General features: G+C 37.6%; 1 protein-coding gene across 2 annotated transcripts in view; it reads right to left on the bottom strand.

Moving 5' to 3' along the window:
* Positions 1–20,634, bottom strand: part of SBF2 (SET binding factor 2) — a 231,367-nt gene that overhangs the window by 98,090 nt on the left and 112,643 nt on the right. For both annotated transcript variants that reach the window (XM_066187541.1, XM_066187542.1), the window contains exons 5-6: positions 19,123–19,233; positions 16,743–16,848 (exon numbers count right to left, since the gene is read on the bottom strand). In XM_066187541.1, the coding sequence (XP_066043638.1) occupies positions 16,743–16,848; positions 19,123–19,233 (217 nt within the window). The remainder of the gene's footprint in view (positions 1–16,742; positions 16,849–19,122; positions 19,234–20,634) is intronic.

Here is a 20,634-nt window from a genome sequence, read left to right as displayed (position 1 = left end):
ATTATGTGCATCTTCTGCATAATCTTCTGTGTATCCAGTACTCAATTCTGGTCACTGATCCAGGCTTAACTTCTAAACCTCTCTGGACCTCCAAGCAGGGGGAAAAAAATTAAATCATACTGCCAAGTTCCAAAGAAAATGAAAAGATTCCTAGTGAAAACATTCATATTCACATTGTAGGAGTCAGGAGGTTCAAAGAGGGCAGTAAGAGAGTATTCATCATTAGAAAGGTACTTAAAGGAAGATCTGAGTGTTTAAAAAAGCCCCACTAGATTTAGGGTAAGACTCATGAATCACATGATGGGATGGTTTTGGGGTTTTTGTAAAGACAGTATTAATTTACCTAAGAGACAAAGCCATGTGCTTTCAGGGAAAACCAAAAATATATTTCCTTTAAGAAAAAAGTCCCATCCTGAGAAGCAGACATGCCTGACACATGGGAGATATGCTGAAATTTATGAAATTTCCTGAAATATGCTGGAATGTATGATGTTTCCCTGAGGACACGGCTTGTGTTATCAGTAAGACAGCCTGTATTACCTTCCCAAAGCTACTGCTTCTCTTGCAATAATGTCCCCAAAAAGAAGTGTGACAATGGAGAGCCACTATATTCATATGATAATTAACACTTTGGGGGTTTTAAGTAATTTTTACTACATGTTTTGATAAAACTTTTTTTCTTCCATAATGTATGCAAATTTTCTTGGCTGGAGTAAAGCTCAGTTCATAAACACAGAGGGACATGGATTTGGACAGGGCTGTTTAGAAAAAGACGACTTAATTCTTGGGATGAAAAAGTCAAACAACAACATAACAGCTCGTGCTCCCAAACTCCATTCTCCAGGAGTCCTACAGAACACAATCAAAGGCAGAGGCATGAGAAGACTGAGGACTTTGATATGAGGCTGAGTGAATTACTGCTGCAAATGTTTGCTGTTGTTGTCAGTGGCATATTTAATATTGCACTAGTAGAAAACAAACTGCTTGGTAACACACAAGGTAAGGGTGATGATAAAAAGCCCAATTGGTTTCTTCACATGAATGAAACAGCACCCAGCAGAGAATGGTTAGAAGGTTATTGGAAATTGTGTCCTTTCTTGTGTGTATGCACAAGGGGTATGAACATATTTGAACACAAGGTTAGAAACTGCTGCCTGCTTGAAAAAAATCTTGGTAAAAATTTAAAAATTCAAAGCTGCTCCTTTTATGCAAAACCGCCCTTTTGCTTCCCCAGAAATTTTTTCAGAGTATTTTGGAGTATAATTCTTGTTTAAAACTAAGTTTCTGTTTTCAGCTGACCTTCTCACTCCATTTCATTCCACACCAAACATCTTAAGACATCTAGGAATACATATTTTTTAAACATCTGGCAATTTTTTCCTACAATCAGATAGAATAATTCTCAAACAGTGCTCTAAAAACCTATAAAGTTTTGGCAGGTATTACTGAGGAAAATAATACCAAAAAACCTCACAAATATTCAAAACATTTGGTGCAATGAAATGCTCTAAAAAAGCCCTTCCTGTCATCAAAATACCTATAACTGAAAATTCTTGAAAGAGATGATTTTCCATTCTGCACTTCTTAAAACCCAAACCTGAGTTCTGAAAGGTAAGAGTTCTAAAATATTTTCTGGATGTCATTGACTTAAGAATTAGAACATTCATTTACTGATGTACAAGATTCAATTGAAATCAAGCTGTGAAAAAACTCCAGCCTTTTTAGATATATGGTATTATTTTGCTGTGAATTATGATGATTCAAGAGTCTAGAAGGAATACTTTAATGCTAACACCTTTGAAAGTCATAAAACTTATCCAGTGTCAGCATTTTTTATTTCAAATCTCTTCTGAGTACAGGCTTCCTCATCAGACACCAAAACAATATGCAATTCTCCAGAGCACAGAATAACTGAATGCTTTTGCAAAAAATTTTACTAACAAAAAACATAAATGAAGGCAAAATCAGAACTTTGCTTATGTATAAAGAGGACACCTGCAAGTACTTCACAGTATTCCAACACAGTGGTTGTAGATCACAGTCTCCCTAAGGGACTAGTAAAATGATACACTTTTATATAAATAATAAAGGTAATCTTCATGGAGCTGCACAATGTGAAACCGTACGTCTGTCTGATTATTATCTGTTTTTACCACCGTAAAAAATGGATTTTGTCAGCATCTTCAATTTACAGAAAGTTCTGAATGTCCAGCCAATGGAACATAAAGTTTATTTAAATTACTTACAGTGATGGTGTGGTTTGTGAGGCTTTCATAGTTTCACTAGGGAAATTAGGTCTGGTTTTGCTGCATTTTAGTGGCCACAGATAAAGCTTCAGTTTGTACTCCACAAAGACATTTGTCAGTGCATCTTAATCACCACCAACAGAAGTTGATATTTAAATGACTACTTTCAGCAACAATTTCCCAGATAAACTGGATGTCCCATAGCAGAACACAAACTGCAAACATGTTTCCACTACATTCTGGGAGTCGGTCTCCCAGATGTTCACTACATTCTAACTGGCCATGGAAGGTGAATTTGAGATGTTTACAGTGATACGAATGCACCCAGCTGTGCTGAGCTAGAGAAAAACACTGCTTTATTTGCAGAACTTATGAAAGAGACCAAACTTGAAAGCATCTAACACACTTGGACAATAAAACCCAGGCAAACCCTTCCACTGACTGAAAAACTTGTAGAGCCGACACAGCTTCTTTGTACCAGTGTTTTCCTTCTCTCTCCCTCTTTCTTTCCTTCCTTCTTTCTTTTTCTAAATGCTCTGTATGCAATTCAGAAAAATATAAAATACATAGTACAAATAAAATTAAGCGTGCAATACAGACAGCTAGTCCGGAATTTTCTTATTATCAAGATGATAGCCATTAACTCAATAGAAAATGATTGCTCCGCATGTATTTAGAAATACATTTTCTTCAGGAATATTAGCAGTATAACGACTGTGAGGGAAACTTCTGTCTGACAGAATCAAAAAAATTATAAATAGAAAGACTTTTGATTGCTTTCCTTTTCTAAACCAGTGAAGCCATTGATTAAATTGTTCGAGGAAGCCACCAAGGTGTTGTTTCAAGCCTACCAAGTTGTTTACTGAAAACAAACCATGCCAAGTAACAGCCTGAGCCCAGTTTCCTCGTGCTGCAAGACACAATCGTGTCTGTCTGTAACCTTGAACCCTCTGCTGGTCTGCGGACTCCACACTACATCCGACGCTCATTTGTCAGGGCATAAATAGACAACATGAAAAACAATAAACAAGTTGATTTTTACAGATTACTCCTTTGCAGTCCACAGACAGACATCCTGTAAAATATTATACATATGCTGGAAAATTTTGAATGGAGGCTTCCTGACCTTCACTGTTTTCAAGTATTTAAAGAATCTGTAATTTGTACTAAATTATCTGACATCCTACATCAACAAATGTATCATTCTGCCGGCTTCCTGTTGTTCTAGAATTTAAGTACTTATTTAAGCATGATTAAAAAAAGCCACCAAACACAAAGTCTACTTGACAAGTCACTGTCTTCTATATTGCATGAAATCAAAATATTACCACTTACTTCTTTAGACTTTTGTAAAGAGTTATAAACATGGATTCAGAGACTCAACTAGTTGAATACATGATTATGCCAATATGCCATTCTTGAATTACTGGACACAAGAAAAAGCTTAATAGACAAAATAATCCATAACTTAGCCAGACTAATCCAGGAAACAGGTCAACAAAGCCTGAAAAGCCTTTCTGAAAGGCCACTGGAGACTGCATAGTACAAGTTCTGTGCCAGGCAGTGTCAAGTTCTAAAGATAACTAGAAAAAAAGTAGAGAAAAACAAAACTCTTTTCATATTTATTTTTAGATGTGGCTGCATAACTCTGCTAATGACCAAAATACAAGCTTAACTAGTAAATAAGAAGCAACAACTGTACTCAATACTCACATAGGTAATCTGTGCCAAATTGCAGTGATTTGTCCACCCAAAAATCACACAGTATCTCCAATCAACTACACAGAGTGCAACCCAAATGATTGGTATGTCACTCAACTCAGGATCAACTTGCATTTAAGAAAGCATGCAGGTCTGTTATTAGAGCAGGACTGCACATTCCATAATTAAATCACAGCCAAGTTTGCTTACACATGGGGAGCAATCTGGCTGTGCCAGCAGAGAGGGTTAATTTATCCTGCTTTTTGGCTGGGAAACAAGAGGACATGAGTCAGATGAGTTTCCCAAGGGATTAACTTATTTGGGCTTCGTCAGATTCAGGAGGAAGAGAAGCAATCCCTACAGCATGGAGCCCTCAGCTGAGACTCCCAGAAAGAATCCAGCATTTCACGAATTCATCCCCAATTCTGAGCCCACAGAAGGAAACACGCACTACTGAAGCCAACCTCCATTTTTAGAGATGCATTTCTGATTTGGAACTGAACTGAAGGCAATTCAGAATCTGGACCATGAATTCTGCATGTTCATTGTAAGAAGGGTGGAGTGAAGGCTTCCCTACAAAGCAGCGTCTGGGCAGGGTGGGAAGAGGAAACAGGAGGGACCACAGAGAAAGATTCCGGTATAAACACCATGAAAGCCAACTGATCATTAAAAGCTATCAAAGAGGCTGGGAAAATGAGGAGATATATACATATATAAAAGATGTCTTCAGCGGATGGATAAATATTCCTACAGCTATCACTCCCACAAAGTTCAACGGTATCCACTCTGTTCTGCCTACACTGAGTCAAGCAGATGGTTGTTCTCCAAACCCTAAATTACACAGGCACAAAGAAACAGGGATTAAGCACAGCATGTGATCAACTCAGGAAAACAGTCAGTCTGTCTGTCATTTGCATGTTGATATCACTCCATTATTGCCAATTTTATTAAATCCCACTGCAGACCTACTTAAAGCCCTTTGGCTATCTTGAGCCTCCAAATACGACTCTGCCAATACACTGAGTGAACACGATCGCTAATTTTTTTTCCAGAGACAATGATAAAGCTAAATTCAGTTTTTAATAGAAGATTCAGATAATAAGGTTTTCACCCCGAAAAAGATAAGTGCAATACCATTTCTTATGTGTATTTTAAAGCTTTACATTCCCAATGGAAGATTTGATAAGCTCAAGATTAATATGACTGCGTTAAGTGAATTTTCTTGACAAAGCAGAAAAGAAATAGGAAGGTAAATAAGACAAATAACCCTTTCATATACAGAAAATATTCACATGGCAGGGAGGTAAATGCTGATTTGATGTGAAGGCAGTAAGCTGAATTACACAAATATACAAACATTACCTGCATTACCAGTTAAGAGTTTGCTACTGATTGCACATCTAGCCCATATAAACAGGTTATGTTTGAGAGATGATACAAAAAATAGATTTATTTAAGGGGAAGGATCTTCACAGAAATCAGACAGGAGAGTAACATCTTTTTTCCTAGAGGGAGGGTAGCAAGCACCTTTTCTAAATATTGAACTGTTAACTATCAAATTAAACCATAAGGTTTTGTTCTTACACTGTGTGTCTCTATATGCACGCAGGTGTTAAGATCTGAGTATTAGTCTGTTCTGCTGAAATATGGTTTAATTTCTTGCCTGATTTCACATCTCATCTTCTGCTTAGTTATGTAGTTATTTAGAAAGGTAATTAAAACAGGAAGCTATTTGTTTTGGATATTAATCCCCATAAATATCTACTATTCCCACCCTGAAAAAAATCATAAATAAAGGTAAACAGTAATCCTGTATAATTACTAGTAATCTGTGTACTAATTGCTAATTACCTGTGTAGTTACTAATATCAGGATACAGAATTTCTGTGTAACTCTCACAGGCCCACCCTAACAGAAACTCCATAAAATTCTGTAAAAGAATTTTGAGTGGACTGGGATAACGGATACACATGAATGAATTGAAATGCTGCCCAATTTCCACGAGTAGAGGTGGGAGAGTGCCACTGAGAGATTCCCACATTTCTAGAAATTTTCACAGGATGAATTTCTTTCATCCATTCTTTAGACTTGCCCTTTCACGAACGATAATTTTATTGTTTGAACCAAATGTTTTGTGGAACCTTTTTTTCCCCACATACATCAAAAGATAAGTTATAAAAAGAAGCACACGTTATAAAAATTATTTAAAGCAGTTGGATTAACCAAAATTATCTCTTTGTATTCTGACAGCAAATCCAATTTTGAGATTTGAGAAATTATTTGCAACTGCTGATGTATTTAAGTAACCAAAAATAGAGCTGTTTACCATCCTTCCAAATTGACTGATGGATGGTAGAAAGTAAAGGAGGATTCTGTTCAGCCACCAACAGACATTTTAAAATTCAGAAGGAACATTAAAATTTTTTGAGCAACCTGATTTAAGATCTCATAATTTGTCTGGATTCACTTAAAGCAGAAAAAGTATTCTTTAACAAAGCAATTCAGAGTGAGGGTAACACCAGTAGGATCCTTAGAAAGTAAATATCTAAGAATGACAAGAGTATTGTCTTTCTTGAACTGTATACAGGAAAAATGGTCAAGGATACACAAGAAACTGCAAACATACCTGTTTCCTGTCTAAGGACTACAAAGTCTTTCTCAAGGAACATTACTACAGAGGCACTTCATGAACATAACCAAATAAATGCAAAACCAGCAAGAACAGATGTGGCTGACCAGGATATTTTGTAAGAGCAATCTTCAGCTACTGTTGGATGATAAGGAGCATAAAAGGACAAACATTCAGTTGAAGAAACTGTGAAACAGTGTAACCGTGAAAAAATATAAAAATCACTTTATTTTCTCTAAAGATCATGCTTGGATTATCTTCAAAACATTTACAAAACTTTAAAAATTCTCTGTCAAATTCTGAGGTTTTCCTGACCTCCTGAGACAGTGACACTTCAGCCCAAAATGAAACTAAAGGGCAAAACTTTAAATGTGAATTTACAAGACCAAATATATGGAAGCAAAGGTCTATAGAACTGGTTTCCTTTTCCTCTCACCACCAGTATTAACACCAAAGCCTGGAAATTGCAGTTTTGCAAGTTCTTATGATTTGACAGCTACCAAGCCTGCTTCAGAATAGTGAGAAAAGTTTTGTCTGCACTCATACCAGCAAAAATAGAAAGAAAAGCAATCTGTTCCCAGTAGGATCCCTTTCAGTATTTTCTACAAGCAGAGACAAGCTTCTTTTGCATCTTTTTGAAATTTGTTTGTCTATTTATTAGACATTTGCTTTTTGGAGCTTATATTTTGCCCATCTCTGAAAGAGGATAACTTGTTTACACTCTTCTGAGACATGCTTTCTGAAGTCCTGCTGTAAATAGAAAATAACTCTCTTCTCAAATATCTCAGAACAAATTTTCACCTAATAGTCTAAATAAATTTCATTGAATTGTTATGGAGCAAACAGTAATCTATAATTTTATTTCTTCTCTTATTTGAAATGTTTCCTTAAAAAAAACCCAAAGCTCATTAACTACAGCACTTTATCAAATACACAGCTTCAAGTTTATTTACTTATGTCAGATAACTTTTCTTTCTCAGATTTATAATTTGCTTAAAATAAACTAGTGCATGGTTTGTCTCCTTAAAAGAGTAATACAAGTTCAGAGCAGATATAAGTGAGCATCTTATGTCATGTGCTTTGCTGTGCTGAAAAACATTGAACACTGCAAGAAATATTGGATGTAGGAACTACAGTGCCTCCGACTCATTTCAGACTCCTGTCTCCACAGCAGCAGCATCTCAGGGGGTGCTGACCAAGCTCCCAGGATACCCACAGAGTCAAACAAACAGAAACAGAGCAGGATGTACTGAAGGAACAGTTTGGCTTTACCTGACTAGAGTCTCCCCTAATGGCTCTCTCTGACAGGGATGCTGCTGCTTTCCTCACACCTGCAGCAAAGCTCACGAGAGTGAGTGAGTTCAAGCTGGCAGAGGGATGGGTCTGTTCTCACTACAGCACTTGGCCATTAGCCTGATTTAACCACAGCATCAAACCACAACCTGAGACTGCTGACAGAAAACAGATGAGACCCTCCCTCCTTCCACCCTCCAAATATTTTCTGTAAACTTGGTGAGATGAAACTGCTCAGCATGGCTGAGTCAAGCACCACTTTAGCAAAGGAGATGAGGCAGCACTGTGGAACTAGAAGTGGATATTCCGGACAGGATCATCTGCTTGGCAGTTTATACTTCTGGGGAAATGAAGCCTCAATGACTGTCCATAAAGTGCCTTTACTTGGAAGTGCAGAAGAGTTCCTGTATAAAATTCACTATGACAATGTCCCTTTATTTCCAACAGCATCGAAAAGAACACTTTCCTTTTGTTCTGCTCTTGCAGCAGTAAGGCCCTATTAGCAGTAAATGCCACATCAAATCCCTTCATAATCTATTTGTTCTTTGATGAACTACACAAATCTACTTGGAAAGCTTGAATGGTAAATTCTCTTTGGCTGGGTTATTGAGCTAATTGCAGCTCACCAGCCAGTGGGATTTAAACTGAAACTAGAACATAAGCCAACAGCATCCACTCATGTGACACCAGCTCCCATAGGCTGGAGAATATACAATTTATTAAGATCAAAGACTGATTAGAAACGTATACACTTCAATAAAACAGTCCTCATTTAATTGCATATGCTGCTAAAAACCAACAAAAGTTATATATGTTCCTATCACAGGATTCATGATGTTTCATGGGCAGGAAAGAAATTGACTGAGTTGAGTGAGAAGTTTGTAAACAACCTGACAGAGTAAAAAAAAGTTCTGGTTCATATCACTGAAATCTCATAACAAAGATAAGATGTGGAAAGGGCACCACATCAACCCTTACTGCATCTCTCTGTTATAGGTATTACTGTACTGAAAAGGCCTGCATTTCAGTATGCTTCGTATGTTCTGCAGATTAAATCTCTCATTGCTTTGCTGCCCTACATAGTGAAATATTAAAATATTCTTGCTGAATGTCAAAAGACACCAGGATTTTCTTAGTCAACAAGTGTAAGCCAGCTCACGTGCTGACTGTGCAGTGACCCTTTCATAATGTCTCCCAGCCATACAAATACACATATATATTCATCAGGAATGTCTTCCCCCATTTATACAGTAATTTGGTACTGTCATCTGTTGGCATAAAATACATTACATGAGAGGCTGAACATTTTATCTCCCCTAAACCAGAATTAAAATTATGAGAAGCTTTTTTATTACAGAAAGCATTACTCTAAGTGTCAACAAACGAAGTCAAAAGCAAAAATCCTGAGTATTTTAATATATCCTGGATTTAGAAATATGGGACTGAAAGGTCTATAAACAGTGAAAGAGTCCAGCCTTTTCCTGTCATGGCTATATCAGTCAACCCCAAACAGATCAAACTTCATCTTAGATGTACTGATAATGTTTTGCATGACTATTCCCAACAAAAGGTGTCTCAGGATGTTTCTCGTCCTACAGTTAGACATTCTCTTTGAACTTCCAACCTTAAATAACTCATGATCTTTTTGTATGAGCCTGTTCTTGGTGCTCACCTGTTTCTGTAACTTGTGACTTCTCCCTGAACAATACTGATGTAAAAAGCAATAAATGGTAAATACAAATGGCCTATGATACAGAGTAAGCTAAAAAGACAGAGTACAGCAGAAAACCCTAGCACTGTTCAAGAAGCAGTCTCTAAAAGTCAGTATGAGCTTTAACATGACCAACAATTTAAATATTCATTTCAGACTCTACCTTATTTTGGGATTTATGTTTTCTAATGGAAGCTGCACTTTTTAAGCAGTATGGCTACTTTTACTTTCATTCAGAATAAAAATGTAAAGCACAGCATGCCCTACAAGTATTATGAGTTCAAAAATGAGCTACCACAAAAATAAACTAATTTGGGGCATACCATAATTCAGTTCTTTGCCTTTTGATTTGATAGGTATTTTCTAATTATCACAGTAAGCTCATGTTACTCTATAGGCTGGACACTTCCACTGTTTATAGCCCCAGTAGCTCACATAATAATTTCTAAGACAGGGTGTTGGGAAGCAATAAAACATTGGAAAGACAGATAACAGATGAAGCCAGCTTCAGTGCAGAATGCAGAAACTGATCAGTGTTCATATTTTAAGTTCAAGAAAATAATACAATTTTAAAATGTTGTAAATGTTTTAAAATTCCCCAGAATCAAATTATACCCGGACGTTGTGGTGCACAACTTCCTCTCTTGTAGAACTTATAAAGCTTGATTTTTAGCATCAAAGGGAAGAAAACTTACTGTGAAGAACTATTACCAAAGTATCAGCTCAAGACTTTTCAGAGGTAAGCAGTGAAAATCGAAGAACCACCGGCTGCCAGGAATCAGCATCTCTAGAACAGAAGGCAAAGCATGGAGCAAGGCGGGAAGGGGCAGAGCCTTGCTCAACGAGCAGTGGAGAACCCAGAAAAGATGAGCTGGGCAGGTCTGGTGACAGCCAGCCAAAAGCTGAGACAGGCAGACAAGGCCACAGAGATATGGAGGGTCCGAGGCCCAGTCAGGGAGCCAGGTTGGCACAGCCAGGTCAGGATGAGGGCCAGTGACAGTGGCCAGGTCAGTCACAGTGGTCATGAGGCAAGTCCAGCCCATGAGGAAGACCCAAGGCCAAGGCCAAATGAGCAGCCCATGGATGAGGATCTGGGTCAGAGAGGGCATTGCCTGGCACTGGAATCATGGCTTGGGCAGGCCCTGGGGGCATGGGCTGAGCTTAAGGGCAGCACCCAAGCAAAGAGGCCAAGGAGCCCCTGCTTTTCCCACATTTCACACAGCTCTTCCCTCACAGCCTGAGCCAAAGCTGTGCCAGTGGTGCTGGCCTCCGGCACAGCCCAGCCCTGCCAGGAGGGCCCTGGGGGCTGCCCAGTGCCAGGACATCGGCCTCCAAAGGGAACAGGACTTGTAAGAACCAAGGACAGAGCCTGCTCAGCTCTCAGCCTACGCGCAGATTTCTTCTGAGAGCAGAACATCTGCCGTACGATACTGGCGCAACTACAGAACCATCCTAAAAATGTGGTTTTCACAAGTTAACCAAAGCTGTAAAGTGCAAGCCTGCCTGTTTAAAATCCCTTGGCACATACAAATACCTACTTCCAAACAGAGTTGGGGCAGCACACTTCAATTAAAAAATAATTAAAATAATGCTACTGCCATTAAGATCTTATCTAAACAAACTTTTGAACGCAAATAATTACAGTATATTCATAATATTAAAAAACCCCTAAGCCTCCATCATTCTTCATTAGTTTCTAGCAAATCTGAAGAATTAGAAATTACAGCATTTCTTTTACTTCCGTACACTTGAATACACAACTCCAAAAAATTCTAAACAGGTATGACAGTTAAAATATGATCCCAACACTATCTTTTGACTGGATTTATCACCATGTAACAGTAACAGGGTTTGGCTCAACGACTGTTTAAACCAATAAAAATCATCCCTGTCAGTGTCACTCAATGGAAACATGGAAAAGAATTCATTTCTCTTTGCTTGCTTGTTGTTGTTTAATTATTTAATTTTAAGCAGCTCTCGGTGGTATCAAGAGAAGTATCTGCTCTGATGCAAAAGAAGGGCAAGAACATGCAAGCAGGGCAAAAGGACAGAGAACACTTTGAACTCCTCAACCCCAAATCACAGTGTTGAAATTTGGAATTGAATAGTCACATTAAGAAAATACATCAGTGCTGGAGTGGAGCATTTTAAAGTGCTTGTACTGAAGTACTTCACTGCTTAGCAACTCTGCCATCACCACAAACATCTGCCCTAGTATTTATATTTTATGCAACTGTAATGATCTTTAGAAGTTTAATCAATCAGTCACTTTTGAGATCTGGAATTACAGATATTTAATGACACTTCAGTCTTCAACTATACTATATTTTTTTAAGTACTCTTTTTTAGAGGCTTCATACGCTATCTAATGGTACACACACAATTTCTAGTTAAAAATATTTTAAGACACATAAAAAGGCTGAAGGATAATGATGCTTAATGCTTTCAGTTACATCATAGTTCGGACAAATCAAAGACAAGCCTGCCAAGCAACCTGGCTCCACCTACCATGACCATTCATGTTTGTGTCATTCCACCTATTTAACCTCTATTTTACACAGCCCTGGATTCCAAAGCACCCTTCCCTTGTGTCTTCATCCAGAATATTCAAAGTAGAATTTAAAGTGTCATTTTCACCACTTTAAAAATTACTTTCTTTTTAACACAAAATCAGTATGATTTTACTGAAAATGCTTGAGTGGTGAATTTAAGATACGAGGAGGAAAACAAGCACAGGCAAACAAAGCAGAAGAGGGAAAATAAGGACATAGGAAAAGAGACCTGATATGAGACTAAACAAGAAGGAAAGGAAGGAAAACTTTTGTCTTTGATTAAGCATTTGGAAAGGAGAGAGAAATTCTTCTCAAAAATAAATTTTCATAATTGTTCTGCTCAGCTTTGCAGTGTGATTCATGCTACCAGTACTTGAAAAGCCCAAAAATCAAAAGTGCTGCCTAAACCTTGGGTTTTTCTTTTGCTCCTCAGGTCACTAATTTTTTGTACTGGCCACTTTCGCAAAAAAAGCTGCCTCTTGTGGGGCATGGAGGTGTATGTCTCAGATTCAAAGGACTGAATACATCACTGCTGAGTACCCATATGGAGAAGGCAAGTAGGGTTGGAGTCTGGAGAAAAGAGCTTAAGGCAGAAACTTAGGAATGTACAGTTAATGCAGTGAGACAGGAGAGAAATATAACCTAAATATAACCTAAATCTCCTTTGAGCCTGAAGAAAGCTACTGCATTTTGAAGCTTCTATAGATATCTACCATCTTACTAACATACAACAAGCAATGGAAGAGTACTAAAAGTCTTCTCGCTACCATGCATAATTTTTAAAAGTTACTTTATGATTCCTGGTTTTCCACCTAATCCTTTGTTGATGAAAGAATTTCTAGTGATCCAGCTACAGGCCTGGGTTTTGTCACACTATTCCTATATATTAGGCTCTTCTGAATAATAAAAAAGAAAAAATTATTTAAAAAGTCAAACACTGCTGTTCCTTATTACTAAGCTTAAAACCTTTGGGGATATTTTTCCCAACTGTAGTTTAACGCCTAAGCACAAATAAGGTCTGTTTCCAGATACGCTCTGGACTTGGTAATACAGGGAGGGTCATCTGCTGACACAGTGTTATCCTGCCAAGCAGAAAAAGCATGATGAGGCTACTATTGCACAACATTTCTCAAAATAAATGTTGAAATTACTTTTGTATCTATTCATAGCGATACATGTTGTCTTGCTGCCCACCTTTCTCCAAGAAAGAGCTATTTTTAAAAAGGTGATTTATGCAGTCTCCAAATATTTTTCTAGCTACTCTTCAATTTTCTATTAATGACCGAGATAGGATGAAGTGACTTGTACCAGCAGAGAAATAACTGAACGTGTTGTTATTTGACAAACAGTCTGGTCAATATTTGTGTCCTGAACACGAGACTGGATGAGATAACAGCTGCCACTGAAGTACTGAACAGCAGTAGAAAGCTTTAGCCCAGGTTGTAGAGACAAATACACACTAAGTTCCTGTTCCAATCAGGCAAGAGAAACACAACAAGTTTGAATATTGTTCCAAGAAGCACAAAAACTTCTGACAAGCTCAGCTGTGATCTCCAGCAGAAAGAATTAGGCCTTATCTTAGGAAAATAAACTCTCTCAAAGGGATTGAGCCAGTGGGTTCTACCACACTTTTCTGGATTCACTGCCTTTAACTCTTCGTAAGACTACACGAAAGGTGAGAATAAACGAGAACTTATTTAAAACAGTGTCTTCATATTCCCTGGTCCTACTTTTACAGTTAACAATGACTGCCAACAGGCACGTGTAGCTGTTTTAACAAGTCCTTTTTTAGTAAATCCAAACAGAAACTTGGAATTAGCAAGCCTTGGCACTAAGAACATGATGACAGCCCACCACCTACATGGGAATGGAATTTTGTGCTGTTCTGGAAAGTGAGGTACACTATGAAAGCACAAACATTTTCTAATTTGTGTCCTTTAAGACACAAGACAATTTTACCATTGTGCTGTATCCCCAGACACTTAAATACATCAACTGGCAACTGAGGCACATCTGGGAAAAAAACCCAAACAAGCCCCCCAAAACAAAAAGAAATGAAAGAAAATCAGTGGTTGGAAATAGGAGGTGGGAAAAGCAGCCTTTTACAAAGTGTTCAAGTATTTGCTTTTTAGAAAAAAATCTACCTGCCAAACTTATTTGCACATTCCTTAATTAATACCAGGCCCATTCCCAGGCAACTTATACCACCCTTGCCACACCAAAGAATAGGGAGACACAAAAAGAGGGTCTACACAAGGCCATTAGACAAGCTGTTCATGATACTTCTTATAGTCTTGTAAAAGACAAAGTACTGCTACAACAGAAAAGAAGGGAGACAACTCTTCTTTTTGTCCATGAGCTCGTATGATCCCCTTCAGGGAAACAGGATGAAAGCTTATGAGCTTCTTGTGACAAGATTTGCCAAGTTTTATAACCATGCACTTCTGTCTCTCCCTTCTTCAGGCCACTTGAATCATCACTAAGTAGAAAACTGAGCACTGAATTTTCGTTCCCTATCTCCCTTTCTCTCCCTCTCCTTCTGCTGATCCTCATATCCTTATGTGCCCTGTGACTGGAAAGGGCATCTGGTAAACACGGGCTTACTGACTCATACTTCTTACAAGGCACCAAAAAGCAAGAAAGACGGAACCACCATTTACTGGAAGTCAGAAGGAAAAGAAGGCAAAAGAACAGCAAAATCACAGAAAACAGACAGCAAAAAGCCTAATGTACTATGGGGAAAGAAGGATGAGATGGTAGACAAAAGGTAAATTGGGGGTATAGATATTGGAGAGTGTATGGGAGCTAATAAGGAATGACACAAATTCAAAATATAAAGGTAAAGGATTTCTGACTGCTAGCACAACAATCTAATCCTGGTTAAACTCCAAACTCTTCAGTACTCTACTACAGCAGATTTAGGAATTTACATTACATCCATCTGTATATATTAACCCTCTAATAACATGTGGTTAACAATAATAAACTAAACCGTATGTATTTGAAAGAAACGCTAAATTCTCATATGAAAGTTTTATTATTCCTTTCTATATACATAGAGAAGAATTTTTAAAACTTGCCCTGCAAAATATGCTCCCAGTAAGACAAGAGAAAAAGATGGTCCCCAGTTTTCTCTTCCATATATTTACATTCCCACTCCATCTTCATGGCTTCCCTTTATAAATGTGATGCATACAATGACTTTTCAGATTTGTCCTCGTTGCTCTCCTCAGCCTGATCCTGTGACAAAACACTCCAATCCCAATTTGCCATTCAAAAGCCAGGCGCCAGAAGACAGGGCAATTACTTAAAAACTAACTGAAAGCCTCACTTTCTTTGACATTTTCTGAATTGTGCATTTATAGCAACCTTCACTAGAAATGATTAAAAAAACTGCCTCTAATTAGTTATCACATACACTACACTTACAGAACAAACATACCACACTACACGGTGTAACCTGCTGTACTTATGTACCTCACACCACATTTTATGTCTTCAGAAAAGGGGAAAAATTGCTAGGCCTGTCCATATTCAAAGTATTGCCTGCAGTCTGATCAGAGCAATCATAATGAATCTTGACATAATAAGACAAGTAAAACCTTGAGACTGTGATGAAGTTAAGCAGTACCTACATACCATGTTAGCCACAATTTTTCTTCTATTAAAACTACTTTCAAAAAATTTAAAAATTTCCTTTTGGAGTAATATTCTTTTTGGAAGGATACAATTAAATCATCCTACTAGGAGATGACATTGAGCTCATCAGATCTGGTACTGCTTTCTGTGACATAAGCTTAGTGTTCTTCACTATTGTATTTCAGGTTTCCATCCATTCTTACTGTCTGTTTGAGAGAAGAATGGATGACAATACATAACCTGAGGTCATTTGGTTGCTTGAGAGTAAAACTGAGGTTCACAGGTTCAGATAAGATTACTAATTGTGCCCTCATCCATGGCTGCTACAAGCTAATGATTCAAAGTCACTTCACAAACCAATGGAATGAAGACTACAGGTGTTAGGATTTAATGGCAGACAAGATCAGTACTGAGGTGCCCAGGTAGCAGTGATGTAACGTTGTAATTGTAATGAACAAGTAAATATTTGATGAGGATTGTGTTTGAGCATCTTCTTGAAAGTTGGGAGTAACAGATAACAACAGAACTATATGAACTTTTTGGTCACACCAGCTTTATCACAAACCTCCTTGGTTTCCTCTGGAGTTTGTACAGTATCCAAAGGGAGTAGAGCAGGGAATCTTTTTACACAAACGTTTTTGTGATTACATGGGGCAACACTCACTTCTGCCCCCAGTAACTTACAGATACTACACGGTGGGATTGGACTAGACGACCTTTAAAGGTTCCTTCCAACCCAAACATTTCCATGATTCTCTAATACTGGAGATAACTTAACACAGGCAGGCTGCACAAAAAGGTTCTCTGAATGTCTGATTAGGGGGTAAAAGCACAGTCATTCTTTCATTTGAAAGAAATTAATATTAACTACGCAACTTTCTTGGCACATGATTAGAATTGAATTAGGACAGAAAATACGTCATTCTGTAATTTAGAAAAAATAATTTTTTTTAAAGCAGACCTAGACATACCCAGTTGCTGAAAGAGAAGAGCCACACTGGTGCCTGTAACAGGAAGGCTATCATGGAGAGGAGTCTGTATCAGCTGTCGGTCTCCAGCTCCCAAAGAAAACAATTTCTGTAGAAAGAATTTTTTAAAATTTAATTTATATAAAATGAACAAGCTGTTGTCATACAGGTGATTCCTACTGCAAAAATTATTTTTTTATATAGAAAAATTTAAAGTCAGATAGAGATCTGAAATATAATTTGGGAACAGTAATATATCTCCTTGAATGTATATATAGCATGACAGTGTGTCTCTTGCATTTACACTGACTCAGTTAAATAGTTATGGCTTCAAAGGCAGTTAATAGTACATTTCTATCAATGGAATAAAAAACCTCTCAGGGGAAAAAAAAGGGTTTAAAATCCATTTAAATCAGAAAAATGTGCAGTATAACTAACTGAATTTCTTTGCTATCTACCATCCTCATGGGTGTATTAAGTATGACCATACTTGTGACATGTGGGGTTTGAAGAGGGCACTTCTGCTATTCCTGTGTTCCTGCCCTGCACATTAAAGTAGAATTACAACTTCAGTTACCTTTCCAGCACAAGAACATACCTCCCTGGAGGGAGGCAGGAAATGGGAGTGAAAGGAGTGCACTTGAGTATCACAACCCAAAGAGCACTGCAATTGCAAAATACCCTTGCTTTCCTGTGAGTAAAGCCACATGGCATTCAAACCGTGAGTGATTCCAAGCAGTTACCTCTAACCAGACTCCCATGGGCTGGGGGGCATTTCTGTGTGGTAAAGCTTCACTCTGTATGGCAGCAAAGGGGGGAATGTAGGAAGGCAGCAAGCTCTGGCTGCTGCACAGGAGGTATTTCCCACCAAAAATCTCCCCAGTAAATCCAAAGAAGTCCCTGGGCTGTAGCTGAGATGCTCTGTCCCAGCACTTCAGCAGCAAGCCTGGATGCAGGTTCAATAACCCATTTCACAGCTGACTGTTTCTGGAAATAAATGCTACAAGAGTGTTCTCACTCTAAGATAAATAATTCACTATAATTTTCCTTCAGCCCTAGAAGCATAAGGCTTAAGAATGAAAAGAGAAACACTAAATTTCTGATTTAAAAGACAGTTTGACAGCAGCAAACTTAAGTTGGAAATGAGTGAGCATTTTATTTGAAGAGAGAAAGCAGAAGGAAGAACAACCAGAGGAGCATGGTTTTCCTTCCTCTTCTAGCAGAGCAAACAGCCACTGAGAAAAGCTGCATTTACGGACAGGGAGAAAAAAAGAGAGGATAGAAGCACAGACAGAAGTTCAAGTGGCTCACCAAAACCAAAAAGATGAGGCTCAAATACCACTGGAAAAGAGGGTTTCTAATGAGGAGATAAAACCTGATTATTCCCCTTCCAAACCGAAAGCTTAGGATAGAAAAAACAGAGACATGGCCTGGAGAGCAGTAAGGTAGAGCTCAACTAAACTGACAGGACATTCTGACACTTTCTGCACTAAGACAAGTTCCAAAGCAGTCAGAGCTATGGGAAAACCAGAATAGAATCAGGAAGCTGTAGGATTACAAGAGGGTTGAAAATCCATAGGTTGGGTGGGAAGCTGTGTTTGTAATTGACTTTAAAATGTTGCCACTTGCACATGTAGTTTTCTGGTGTGTTTCAAAAAAAGGACCATGAATTCCCATCAGTGTCCCAGCACAAAGCAAAAATCAAACACAGAAGACTCAACTGGCTTATCAAAACCCCACAAATGTATAGGAATAATTTATAAAAAGTAAACCAAGAAACTTTGTGCTCACAGAAAGCAGAAGTGAAAAGCAGAAAGAAGTCTATTTGCTAGAAAACTTTAATTTTTGAATGCTTGGGCTATTGGCAATATTAAGTCCTCTGAGGAAACCACATTTGAGTTACTTTTTAGCATTTAAAAAACAGATTATGAAAATAGAAATTTAAGTAAGTTATCAAATACATGACCAATGGAATCCTGAACTCCATCAAGGAATAAACATGCATAAATGAACTGATACAAAGGTTTTGTTAGAAAATGGCAAAGAAAAAAACCTTTAAAAAATTCTGTAGCAAGCAAAAATACTCCCGAACACTTTATTATTTAAATACTAAACTTATACAAACTGCTTAATTTGTTAATGTGCCCTGCAAAAGCCAACTCAGTGACAAAATTAACCCTTTGACCTTATCCTGGAATGGAATTTTTGCTGTCTTTAGAAGACAGGCCACAGGGAAAGCACTCACAGGCCACAGGGAAAGCACTCAGCTGAACTATGATCTTTTTTTCTTCAAAAATATCTCAAGAATTTATTTTTTGTTTTCTTCATAAATTAAATTAACTGGAAAAATACCCTTTCCCCCCCCTTACCCCCTCCTATTTACCTGAGACCCTCCAGAAGCAGGGACAAGGCATGAACACAGATTTGCAATGAGAGTCTCCAGTGACACATTCAGGCTGTCCACATACACGGTGTAGATCAAGCCAAGGCAAGCCTAGAAAGGTTGACAAAATATATCAGACTGCAATACAGGAAAGAAAGATGTCAAATTATTCAAAGATCTATGTATACAATCTTTAAAAAAATCAGTTCTTCTTAATAGTTACTAGTGTAGTGAAGTACTCTCCAACCAAAGCAATTTGCCACAGAGGCAACAATTAAATTTTAAAAATTAGCTTGCCTACTTAAAAGGAATATATGTTCGTGTAAAAAGAAATTCTAGGTATAGTATTTCTGCTTTGTTTGTTACATAAGAAGTGCTTTATTGTAAGTTACTGTTAAAAATTATAAAAATCAACACAGCTTCATCTATGCTTTGAACTGTAATGGACTTAAACCTGACTGGTTCCCAAAGTAGAACACTGATTAATCAATGAGCTTCTGAGGCTCATTTTAAGACCAGTATCAATCACAATTCCATATGTTATTTAACTTCTATTATTTATTTTAATGCATCAATGTAAATATATATTAATAGCATAATAATATTTCAGGATATTTTATTAATGGATCCAATTTTGATTGAGAAATCACAAATACAGCTTGAGCTCAATAATTTCATCCAGATCAACACGACATTCTAAGAGGCCTTTGGACGAAAGTAAATAACTGCTCCACAGCATCTTTTGCTTTTTAACTGTTGTAACTTCGATAAATCAGCAAATACTTTAGTAATTCTCTTCTTAGAAATAATTCCAACACTAACTTCTCATATCACACATAGTTAAATGGTGAAACTGTGCCATGGGTTGTTGTAAAATATGAATGTTAAGAAAGTGAACTAATTATAGAAAAACCCCAAACAACCAACACCTCTGGTTCAGGATGTCATTTAGCTATTATTCACATTGAATTACGAAAGCATTTTGTAGAATTATTTCTACAGCCTGCCCTATTCTTATACACTTTGCTTTGCATTTGCTATGGGCCACTATGAGAGACAAAATACTGGGCTATGAGGATTTTTAACCTCACACGGTTCAATCATCCTTAATGTCTAAAGACAACTGCTGAATGATTTCCTCCCTTGATCTGTAAACTGAACTTTATTTGTTTCTGTTAATATGTATTAGCTTAGGAGAAATTTAAGCTTTTCATTTATCTCAGGTAAGTCATATTTCACCAGCTGAAAGTAATCCAAGGTCCTAAATCTCTGTCATGCATCTTAATTTTGTCTGGAAGAGGCTTGGACATTTTGCGTTATAGATGGAGGAGAACTAGATTTTCACTGCTAATTTACCAGGATACAGTTAGTCAAATATTGTTTGGTTCTGTCCTAATAACTCCTTTCATTAGACAGTACATTGAGCCCAGAAAAATCTCTACCACTCCTGGGTAGTTTTAAAACAGCTTGGAGGTTAAAAAGGCACTACTTTAACCTACAGGGGCTATTTAC

The sequence above is a fragment of the Chamaea fasciata genome, unplaced genomic scaffold (genome assembly GCF_029207755.1).
Source record: "Chamaea fasciata isolate MVZ Bird 193981 ecotype frontalis unplaced genomic scaffold, bChaFas1.0.hap1 SCAF_7, whole genome shotgun sequence".
Classification (NCBI taxonomy): Eukaryota; Metazoa; Chordata; class Aves; order Passeriformes; family Sylviidae; genus Chamaea; species Chamaea fasciata.
Note: the sequence above shows the minus strand (reverse complement) of the source record. Positions and strands in the feature narration are given on the sequence as shown.